This window comes from Xenopus tropicalis, chromosome 2 (genome assembly GCF_000004195.4).
Source record: "Xenopus tropicalis strain Nigerian chromosome 2, UCB_Xtro_10.0, whole genome shotgun sequence".
Classification (NCBI taxonomy): domain Eukaryota; kingdom Metazoa; phylum Chordata; class Amphibia; order Anura; family Pipidae; genus Xenopus; species Xenopus tropicalis.
Genome location: NC_030678.2, coordinates 48,973,542 through 48,985,003, shown reverse-complemented (window position 1 = coordinate 48,985,003; position 11,462 = coordinate 48,973,542). Strand labels below are relative to the sequence as shown.

The 11,462-nt window shown below is 41.9% G+C and overlaps 1 protein-coding gene across 1 annotated transcript; it reads left to right on the top strand.

The window, feature by feature from the left end:
- The first annotated feature begins 56 nt into the window (after nucleotides 1-56).
- txndc17 (thioredoxin domain containing 17) lies at nucleotides 57-10,185 on the top strand. The gene is made up of 4 exons (XM_004911732.4): nucleotides 57-361; nucleotides 3,565-3,646; nucleotides 6,704-6,779; nucleotides 9,832-10,185. The coding sequence occupies exons 1-4, from the start codon at nucleotides 217-219 to the stop codon at nucleotides 9,898-9,900; spliced, it is 372 nt and encodes a 123-aa protein (XP_004911789.1). The 5' UTR covers nucleotides 57-216; the 3' UTR covers nucleotides 9,901-10,185.
- Nucleotides 10,186-11,462: the final 1,277 nt, after the last annotated feature.

Genomic DNA, 11,462 nt, shown 5'->3' with positions numbered 1-11,462 from the left:
CCCGTTGTCACTTAGCTACTCATCACTCGGTTACGGGTACCTGTTAGACACATTATATTTAAAAACCCGTTCCTTCAATATTCCGAAAGCTTTGGGTTGCCTGTTGGAACTGGCCCTTTATGAAGTCAAACAGGAAGTGGATCCAAGTTCACGTGGATTTGCTGGTTGTGCAGGGAGAGTCGGATTGCACATACACAGTACCGCACATACACGGTGATGGCTGCTTGCACTGAGGTGAAAGTGCAGGGATATGAGGAGTTCTGCGAGGCGCTAAAGAAACACAAGGGAAAGCAAGTGTTTGCTTATTTCTCGGGGAATAAGAACGAGCAGGGGGTGAGCTGGTGCCCTGACTGTGTGAAAGGTACGGGAGACATGAGGGATATATTCCGGCCATGAGCTAAACTGAGATTCTTGTGATTTACTTCTGCTGTGTCACATGACTAGACTGAGCATTAGGCATAGCAGTGCTTTTCCTTTTTGTGTGGGGGAGAGGGGCATTATGGGATTGCCACTTAGTTTTGGTGGGCATCACTGCAGCTTTATGAGGGATTAAAATTGATCTGTGTTTGCAATATGGGTTTAATGTCGGTCTTAATAAGTACTGTTTCAATCAGTTATAGCAAAATGTAAAACATTTGCCATTGGGAAAACGCAGGCTGAGAATCAGCCCCTATATTGGCACTAGCTTACTACCTTGCCTGCACCCGGAATCATTGTCTGTGCCTGGGTGCAGACAGACCCAAGGGATATCAGCAAAAAAAGAGCAAGAGTTTGAATTTCACAGCTGATATCCGCCGCGTCAACAGCTGGTACCAACATTGGGGCTGATTCTTGGCCTGCATTTGCAGTTGTGTGTTTACTTTGGAAATACTACTATAGTTTATATAAATAAAGCTGCTGTGTAGCCAGAGGGCAGCCATTCAAACTGAAATTGGGCTAAATGACACAGGTAAAATAATAGATAAGGTCTGTAAAACACCATTGTATTTTACAGAGCTTATCTGCTACAGAGCTTTTTTGTTACCTGCTATGTAACAATCAGCACTGCAAATGATATTTGTTCAGATTTGCATAGCGCACGTATTGTTCTACTCTGTGGTCACCACTTCTAAGGTGACAGAGATTTCTAAGCAATATGGGGACCTTTGCAACCTGGAAAGAGGCAAGGCAAATAATTACAAAACTAAAATTAAAAAAAAAAACTGAAAAGCAGCTAAGAATACCCCTTGGAGTGGCTGAACCCCTGAGCCCTTCCATAGTTGTACATTTTTGCTGTTGTTGCCACTTGACTATGACAAGTCACTTATATTCTAACAGGGGTTCTAGCACTAATTTTGATAAAATTACGGCACATTGTGCTTTTATTTTATATATGTTTGTAAACATAAATCTAGTAAATAAGTCTCAGTAATTGCACATTGTCTTGTCCTCCTCCAGCCCCAACCACTGCTGCCTTTTCATTATTATATATTACAATTAAAGAAGCTCCAACTGTTTTGCCATAGATTGTAGTTTAACAGTAGACTTGGCACACAGATTGGTGTGGTACAGGTACAGAGTGGCGCCAGAACAGGTCAGTGTACCATCTATTTGTAGGGAATGTATTTGTAAGAAATTGCTCCAAAAATAATGTTACAGCATTAGAAAATGCATTGACCAAAGTTCATATTGTTCCAGTCCATGCCTTGGAACTGCAGTGAAACTAGTTAGCACTCTGAGCATGAACCTAGGCTTTAGTGACAAATCATTTATATAGATTAGTTGAAAGGTAGCAACTGTACCATGTGTTATACATGTGTGTATTTTGGATAAGCATAGTGCACAATTATGGGATTGTGCACTATGCCTCTTTTTATCAGTTACTGGGCTCTCCTAAATTTTGGGAATAAGGCTTTTGTATAAACATATATTTATAGTACTTATTAGTCAGTGCCACACTGGACCCTATGTACTTTCTGAGCCTCTTACCAGTTAAAGGGTCTGTTTTGTTTATACTTGTGCATTCTGCTTTATCTCCTGCTGTTGGTTAATTAAATCTCCCAGTGCCCTCCAACAGCACATCCTTGGTCAGAGGGATCTTTAATGATGAATGTTACCATAAAGTCTCATATAAATCTTATTTCATTATCATTTAGTGTACCTTATCCTTAAGATAAACATGACAGGTGAGATTTTGTTTCCAGAAATTCAATTTTTATTTGCAATTATGTAAACAAACAACAGGGATAAAAAAACAAACAAACAGATATACAGTATGTAACATATTGACAATTGCTTGGTCCAGAGAATCGCATAATGCAGTGACTTAACACAGCAGTGCAGTTCAAAGGTCAGGGCTGCCTTACTAAATGGGCAAATGGGGCATCTGTTGGGGGGCCACTGTGCCCTACCCGCATGCCAGTACATCTGCCCTCTTTACCCACCGCTGCAATCCCTGCTTTTCAGAAAAAAAGAAAAAAAAATTCAAGGTGGCCATGTGTTCCACTGTAGAATGCACAGCCATCCTGGAGAGAGAGAGAGAGTGCCAAGCAGCAAAATAAAGAAGACTTTGTTATTGGTATTCTGCTTGTGCAAGTGTAGGTAGTAGTGATGTGTGGGCCAGCCCGATACCCATGGGACCTGCGGGTTAACCCACGGGTCGGGCAGGTTTGGGCCGACCTTGGCACATCACCTGTGGGCTGAGCACTTCCACTCGCCCTCCCTGCCCGCAGCCTTACACTGCCGGCGGCTCTTCTCCGGCTTTTCTATTTATAGGCCCGTGCCCGGAAGCCCTGCCCCTTTTGTGACGCTGGCTGGTGGCCACTGGCCATTTCTACATTGATTATACTGGCACCGCTGGGGTTAACACACTGATTATACATTTTGTGAAGTAATTAGACTGGCACATCTGGGTTTTATTTTATTAAAATGGGTATAGTCATTAGGAGTGTGGCCTAAAAATGGACTTGGTCAAAACACTTTGCCCTTCTGCACAGGGCAGGGTAGAGGGGGCCCACCAAGTGGTTCTTTGTCCAGGGCCCAGGTATACAATAATACCAGCTTGCTCCTACCTATATCAAGGGCTTCTCAGGTAGAGAAGGAGGAGGAGGACAAGAAACATAAAACAGGAGAAGAGTGCATGATAGGCAAGTTATTAATTATCACCCTCGGTGTCTGATTTTCTTTTTTGTTGTGTTCACAAAAGATCCTTATCTGAAGTTCTCATGTAAAGTGCCAAGGTTCAGTGTCATTATATAATCTCTGTCTCTTAAATGAACCCTCTAAGTTACCTGCAAGAGGAAACTTTGTTTGACTTTGGCAAGCTGAAGCAATGCGTAGGCCTTTCCACTAGCGATTCTCTTTATTGCCAGTGGAAAGGCTTTTCGGGAAATTAAAATTACTTTTCACTTTCTAGTGTTACTGTTTCTCTAATACCTTTAAGGCAAGAACTTTTTTATGCAACAGCCAGAGAAAAGCATCTAACTTATTATATTTATGTGGTATCAAAAATTGATTAACAGTGCAAAGTAACCCTGCCATTGATTACAAAAAAAAATTTAAAATGCTTATGTTTCATTTTTCTAGCTGAGCCAGTGGTCCGTGGGGAACTCAAGAACCTTCCAGAAGGATCGGTCTTTATATACTGTCAGGTTGGAGAGAGGCCTTAGTAAGTTATTGATAGCATATGTGCATTTATAAAGGATATATGATTGCCATACACAGGCCGATAAAAGCTGCATCAAGTACCTTGATCCGAGGGCCTGCATAGCAGCAATTAAGATCTGTTTGGCAACCTCACCAACCCAGCGGATACCAATGTATGGCCACCTTTACACTGACAACACCAATTACTGATCTTTAGCAACTTTTTACAGCTGACCCATTAATCTTACCATTGTTTTGTTTTTCCGGCTGATAAATACAGTAATGCTTGACTGTCTTCCTGAAGCTGAACAAGCCTAAGGTCTCTGGCACACGGGGAGATTAGTCGCCCGTGACAAATCTCCCTTGTCACGGGCGACTAATCTCCTCGAACTACCATCCCACCGGCGGGGATGGCACACGCTGTGCAGGCGATTTCGGCACATCGCCGAAAATGCCTCACGAGGCAACTTCGGCGAAGTGCCGAAATCGTCTGCGCAGCGCGTGCCATCCCACCGGCGACTTACATTTTCGCCCCGTGTGCCAGAGCCCTAAGGGCAAAGACACATTGCATGATTAATTGGCGCAACCTTTTAAAAAAATCGGTCGCGACTAATCACACCCACTTACTCCCCATAGGTTACTATACAAGTTACTGCGACTAAACACGTGCCGTTTGCACTGCGGGAATTAGTCGCTGCGACTTCATGGCGACTAATTACCCAGTGTGTGTTTGCCATAATATACTTTATGTTGGGCCTGTCTGAAAGTGTAGCCCTAGTAAAGTGTAACGTTAACCCTAAAAACCAGTGTCCTGCACCTGTCTGAGTGAATGTTCTTAAATAATATAAATAAGCAGGGCTCCTTTGCTGGAGAGCATTCTACTAAGCCAGCCAGTAAAAATGAGGCTTGGTGTCAGTGTTATTATTTGGAAGGAAATATAACATATAAGGAGTCAGCTTTTTTTACATTGTAAGTGGCAAACAACCACATAACCCTAAGGAGTAGGAACACATCAGGTTTTGAATAAAGTGATGCTACATACAGCTGTTAAACATACATTTTAGGCATAAAGCTTAGACATGTTGATGTTTAAAAACACATGAAACAGATAAGGAGTTACCGTATATACTCGAGTATAAGCCGATCCGAATATAAGCCGAGGTACCTAATTTTACCTAAGAAAACTGGAAAAACTTATTGACTCGAGTATAAGCCTAGGGTGTTTTTTTTTTAACTGTCAGGCAAGTTTGGGAAGGCTAAGGAAGCTGCCATACTAAGTATCAAGTACTTGCCATCCTGCTGTGTGCCCTCCCATCCTGCTGTGTGCGCTCCCATCGCAATGCAGCATTTCTCCCAGCACAACTGACAACAAAGCTTCTACTTGTGATTTCCCCCTGGAGGCACTGAGGAATTGACTATTCCCACCTATATAAGAATAAGCAGATCAAGTGGGAATCCTCCAACCCAATGCTCAATATCATTTTATGTTTAGTTGCCGAGGGCCTTAAAAAAATTGGTTCTGGACTTTTGGTGAAAGTGAATACATTAAAAAAGACATAAATACTTAAGCTAAGATTGCACGTTCTCTATTTAGCATTAACACTGGATCCTAATATTAGGTTGTCAGAGTGAAATGCACTATGATTGCACTTTCTGCACTAGAGATGCAGCCCCTTCTCCAATGCCAAAAAGTATGAAGACAACGAGGGTGGCATTGGAAAGGCTGGCACAGGAACCAGGATCACCCCTGTATGTAATGCCTGCTTAGTTTTTTTCACAGAACTATGGGGTATATCTGTCTCAGTCAGAGAAGTTAGGCATGCAAACTGCATATTTATATGATATTATATATTATATTATACAGTATCTCTAACATAGCAACATTTCTCGTCCGCCCGCCCGTCCGCAATTACAGTCTATGTGCAGAGCAGCAGTGGTACAGTTAAGGAGAGATACTACCTACCCTAGTACCGCGCATGCGGGCCGGCCGCTCTGAATCAAACGAGTCATCCGCTCTGACTGTGCGCGAATCATCCCAGTACCGCTCTGACATTGCTGACATTCGCGCACCCCCCCCCTCCCCCGTGCACGAATGTCAGCAATGTCAGAGCGGTACTGGGATGATTCGCGCACAGTCGGAGCGTTCAGTGGCGTTCAGTTCACGGATGACTCATATAAAAACTATTCACGTATGATTCTTTCCATATTCTGACATTTACTTACTCACGAATGGGCCGAATGCGTCCGATTGCGTTTTTTTCGTAATGATCTGCGATTTTTCGGAAAATTGTCACGACTTTTTCGTTGCCATTCTGAATGTTGCGCAAAATCTGGCGATTTTTTCGTAGCGTTACTACTTGTGCGAAAAGTCGCGACTTTTTCGTAGCCTTCTCTGTTCGGCTTTTTCACTTTATTGCGCATGCGCGCGCGACAGAAGATGGAAGGAGGAAGCGCTGCAGCTACACGGGGCTGGTGCAGTTTTCTCCAAACAGGGGCACCAGCCCGGGGTAAAAGGTAAGCGATTTAAGTCACTTGGGGGTGCCTAACATTTTGGCACCCCCAAGTGATTTTGCCTTTCCTTCTCCTTTAATAGAAATTTACCCTAAACCAGCGTTTTTCAACCACTGTTCCGTGGCACACTAGTGTGCCGCGAGATGTTGCCTGGTGTGCCGTAGGCAGGGCACCAATGTACTAGGGGGGCACTGCTCTTGGCACCAATGTACTAGGGGGGCACTGCTGCTGGGCACCAATGTACTAGGGGGGCACTGCTCTTGGCACCAATGTACTAGGGGGCACTGCTGCTGGGCACCAATGTACTAGGGGGGCACTGCTCTTGGCACCAATGTACTAGGGGGGCACTGCTGCTGGGCACCAATGTACTAGGGGGGCACTGCTGCTGGGCACAGAGTTAAATTTTTTTAACATTTTCTAATGGTGGTGTGCCTTGTGATTTTTTTCATGAAACAAGTGTGCCTTTGCCCAAAAAAGGTTGAAAAACACTGCCCTAAACTACAATCCTAGGCCACACATTTTCATGTGTTTTGAAGGTTTTTATAAATTCATTTATGTATTTTTCTAGCTGGAAGGACCCAAAAAATGAGTTTAAGGAAAATCTGAAACTGACTGGAGTCCCAACTCTTCTCAAGTGTGGAACAGTAAGTCTGGCTTTGGCATAGGAATATTAACAGTGGCCAGTGATCACTTTTAAAGGCACAATACCACATTTCTGATTATTCATCTTTAATATATTTTACCTTTTCTCATCTATCTGTTTTTATCCTGTCCAATTACTATATTAATATTACTATACTAATAGATTTTATGTTATAAGACTAAGGGAATGATTTATTAATGCTTATATTATTTCCCTGGGCAGAAAAAAAAAAGATTGTCAGCAAGCATTCAGATAAAGAAACCACCCGTGAGTTAAGAGGAATCACGGCTAGTTTTAGGATCCAAATATTCAGGCCCGAAGGCTTAAACATTAATAAATCTTCCTCCAAGTGGAGTAGAGAAACCTTTTGGAGAAAAATGTCTTACGGCAAAGGAACATCAGAACAGTCTTGGTTTATGGTTAGAAACTGGGCAGCAGGTGGTGCTGTTGTAACAAAAATCAAATATTAGCAGTACATATTTTCCTTAATAAAAAGTGCTTAGAAGAGAACTCTTGTCAGTTTTACATTACATTTTTTTAAAGGTCTATTTATCCTTTAAATGAAAAACAGGATATTAGGCTGTTCGTGTATAATGAGCAGTACTGCATCACTATACATGTAACAAACTAGCATGCATGGTCTCTTATGAAAGAACCACAGACAAACAGAAATATCATTGTTCATCAGTGTAGACTTTAGAGTTTTTTGAGTCATTTACCATGTTGGTTTTTTGTTTTTTTTTATAGGGGAGGGTGTACAACTTTAGGTCTATAGAACCAGGTGTATATATTAGTCCCCCATGGTTTATATACACCTGGTTCTACAGAAAGCATTCTTTGGTTAGCTGGAAAGCATCATAATGTACAGTATATGACTATATGATGGTTATGCTTCCATTCTATTGGGAATATCTCTTGGCAAGTGATATACAACCACTCTGTCTCAATGTTAATATGCAGAAAAAGAAGGTTCCATTCATTTTAGCACCCATTTAGCCTGTACTTAAAGGAAAACTATACCCCCAGAAATAATACTTAACCAACAGATAGTTTAGATTATGTTAAGTGGCCTAGTAAAGAATCTCACCAAACTGGAATATATATATATACAATGGCTTGCAAAAGTATTCGGCCCCCTTGAACTTTTCCACATTTTGTCACATTACAGCCACAAACATGAATCAATTTTATTGGAATTCCACGTGAAAGACCAATACAAAGTGGTGTACACATGAGAAGTGGAATGAAAATCATACATGATTCCAAACATTTTTTACAAATAAATAACTGCAAAGTGGGGTGTGCGTAATTATTAAGCCCCCTTTGGTCTGAGTGCAGTCAGTTGCCCATAGACATTGCCTGATGAGTGCTAATGACTAAATAGAGTGCACCTGTGTGTAATCTAATATCAGTACAAATACAGCTGCTCTGTGACGGCCTCAGAGGTTGTCTAAGAGAATATTGGGAGCAACAACACCATGAAGTCCAAAGAACACACCAGACAGGTCAGGGATACAGTTATTGAGAAATTTAAAGCAGGCTTAGGCTACAAAAAGATTTCCAAAGCCTTGAACATCCCACGGAGCACTGTTCAAGAGATCATTCAGAAATGGAAGGAGTATGGCACAACTGTAAACCTACCAAGACAAGGCCGTCCACCTAAACTCACAGGCGAACAAGGAGAGCGCTGATCAGAAATGCAGGCAAGAGGCCCATGGTGACTCTGGACGAGCTGCAGAGATCTACAGCTCAGGTGGGGGAATCTGTCCATAGGACAACTATTAGTCGTGCACTGCACAAAGTTGGCCTTTATGGAAGAGTGGCAAGAAGAAAGCCATTGTTAACAGAAAACCATAAGAAGTCCCGTTTGCAGTTTGCCACAAGCCATGTGGGGGACACAGCAAACATGTGGAAGAAGGTGCTCTGGTCAGATGAGACCAAAATTTAACTTTTTTGCCAAAATGCAAAACGCTATGTGTGGCGGAAAACTAACACTGCACATCAGTCTGAACACACCATCCCCACTGTCAAATATGGTGGTGGCAGCATCATGCTCTGGGGGTGCTTCTCTTCAGCAGGGACAGGGAAGCTGGTCAGAGTTGATGGGAAGATGGATGGAGCCAAATACAGGGCAATCTTGGAAGAAAACCTCTTGGAGTCTGCAAAAGACTTGAGACTGTGGCGGAGGTTCACCTTCCAGCAGGACAACGACCCTAAACATAAAGCCAGGGCAACAATGGAATGGTTTAAAACAAAACATATCCATGTGTTAGAATGGCCCAGTCAAAGTCCAGATCTAAATCCAATCGAGAATCTGTGGCAAGATCTGAAAACTGCTGTTCACAAACAAACGCTGTCCATCTAATCTGACTGAGCTGGAGCTGTTTTGCAAAGAAGAATGGGCAAGGATTTCAGTCTCTAGATGTGCAAAGCTGGTAGAGACATACCCTAAAAGACTGGCAGCTGTAATTGCAGCAAAAGGTGGTTCTACAAAGTATTGACTCAGGGGGCTGAATAATTACGCACACCCCACTTTGCAGTTATTTATTTGTACAAAATGTTTGGAATCATGTATGATTTTCGTTCCACTTCTCACGTGTACACCACTTTGTATTGGTCTTTCACGTGGAATTCCAATAAAATTGATTCATGTTTGTGGCTGTAATGTGACAAAATGTGGAAAAGCTCAAGGGGGCCGAATACTTTTGCAAGCCACTGTATCAGTAAATATTACCCTTTTACATCCTTTACCTTGAGCCACCATTTAGTGATGGGCTGTGTGTTCCCTCAGAGATCACATGACCAGAATTAATGCAGCTATAACTGTAACAGGAAGAAGTGGGGAAGCAAAAGGCAGAAGCAGTAGCATAAGCAGCAGCATATAGGGAAGGTGTATTTTTAAGCCTGATATTGTCAGAATGTACAAGAAAGTGAAGCTGGGTTTGGCTTTAATGCTCTTGATGATGCCTGATAGGAAGTACATACTACTTGCTTACACTCTACAACTGTTGAGGTCCAGTTCTGACTGTATCTGAAATGCTCTTTTATAACAGCCACAGAAGCTGGTGGAAGAGGAATGCCTTAATACTGATCTAGTGAACATGATGTTTACAGAAGATTAACACTACCTGTCAGAAGAGCGGTTAATGTTAATAAACAAAGATTCAGCTGACTGGAGGCCCTGATGGAGGATTTTAATGAAATCATAATTCAGTGAATTCACATGTTTTTCTTTGGTTCTTTTATGAGAATCTGTAATTGTGTAATCTGGAAACAGCACAGGATGATTCTGAAATTCTCTTTGTTTAAATATCTAAATATTTGGTGAAGTCAGTTCGAGGTGCAACCATGAGAAGCATGTAATAGGGCACTATGACTAAAAAATAAAGTTTTATTTGTGTCTGTAATATGTAATGTTTAGTAATTTGAGGACAAGAAAAAAGTTATTACTTCTACCAACCTTAGTAGCAGGGCCACATGCCTGTGCACTTGTCACCAATGTAAAACCACATGCCTGCTGTTGTCTGTGCTTTCTGAGCCACTCAGTCCTGTCTCACCATCTGAAGCCCCATGGCAGCCCTCCTACATATTTAGCTTGCCTGCCTGCTTGTAAGTGACCATTCTTTCTGAGGGGAGGGGGTTAGGCTTTTGCACATTTACAACACACAATCTGTGTGTTTTTTCTAATTTAATTGGGGGCTCTTATGACACTAAAGCAAAAATGAAAAATTATATACACAACATGGATCACATGCACATTGGGCATCAAACTATTCATATTCTATATCTTTAGTACCTAAGAACAGGTTAGAAAAACACATTCCCATTTTGAAACCATCAAAATTTGACTATTTTAAAAACAGTTTTTGGGTAGCATTCTATGAGAATTGCCAAATCAGTTGTATTTTCACACACTCAGGGGCCCATTCATGAAACCAGGATTTTTTTTTTTTTTCCAGAAAAAAAATCGTATTTTTTCTAGTTTTCGGAACATTTCGTAATGACAACGATCATATCATTAAAATAGTATGACTTTTTCATGGTTTTCATTAACTTCCACGAAAAAGTTGTATTTTTCGTAGAGACTACGACCATTTTGGAATTCATTCAAGCTTTAGTATCGTGACTAATTCTTTTGGCCAGGTTGGAGCTGCAGAGTGCCATTGAGTCCTATGGGAGACTTTCCTTGGGCCAGGTTGGAGCTGCAGAGTGCCATTGAGCCCTATGGGAGACTTTCCTTGGGCCAGGTTGGAGCTGCAGAGTGCCATTGAGCCCTATGGGAGACTTTCCTTGGGCCGGGTTGGAGCTGCAGAGTGCCATTGAGCCCTATGGGAGACTTTCCTTGGGCCAGGTTGGAGCTGCAGAGTGCCATTGAGTCCTATGGAAGGCTTCCAAAATCATGCATTAAAGTTTCAAAGCCAGAAAGGTTTTTGTGCTGTTTACGATCGTTCGGATACAAAAATGTAGTGACTTTCGGATCGCAACCACAATATTTTCGTACGACCAAGAAAATAATTTTCACGCAATTATCGAACATCAGAAATTATCGTGGTTACTGAATTTTTTCCAATTGTGCTTTTAATTAGCAAAAATTTGTGGCTTAAAGGAGAATGCAAGTCAAAATTTAAAAAGCATACTGCCCAATAGTCCTCCTATTGTTTAGGTGAGCCAAAAGTGTGGCGTT

What these genes read in the sequence shown, in the direction of transcription:
- txndc17 (XM_004911732.4), top strand. Translation starts at nt 217, where the DNA reads ATGGCTGCTTGCACTGAGGTGAAAGTGCAGGGATATGAGGAGTTCTGC. An exon ending in GTGCCCTGACTGTGTGAAAG is followed by an intron (nt 362 to 3,564) that starts GTACGGGAGACA and finishes TCATTTTTCTAG; the next exon opens with CTGAGCCAGTGGTCCGTGGG. An exon ending in CTCTTCTCAAGTGTGGAACA is followed by an intron (nt 6,780 to 9,831) that starts GTAAGTCTGGCT and finishes CTTTTATAACAG; the next exon opens with CCACAGAAGCTGGTGGAAGA.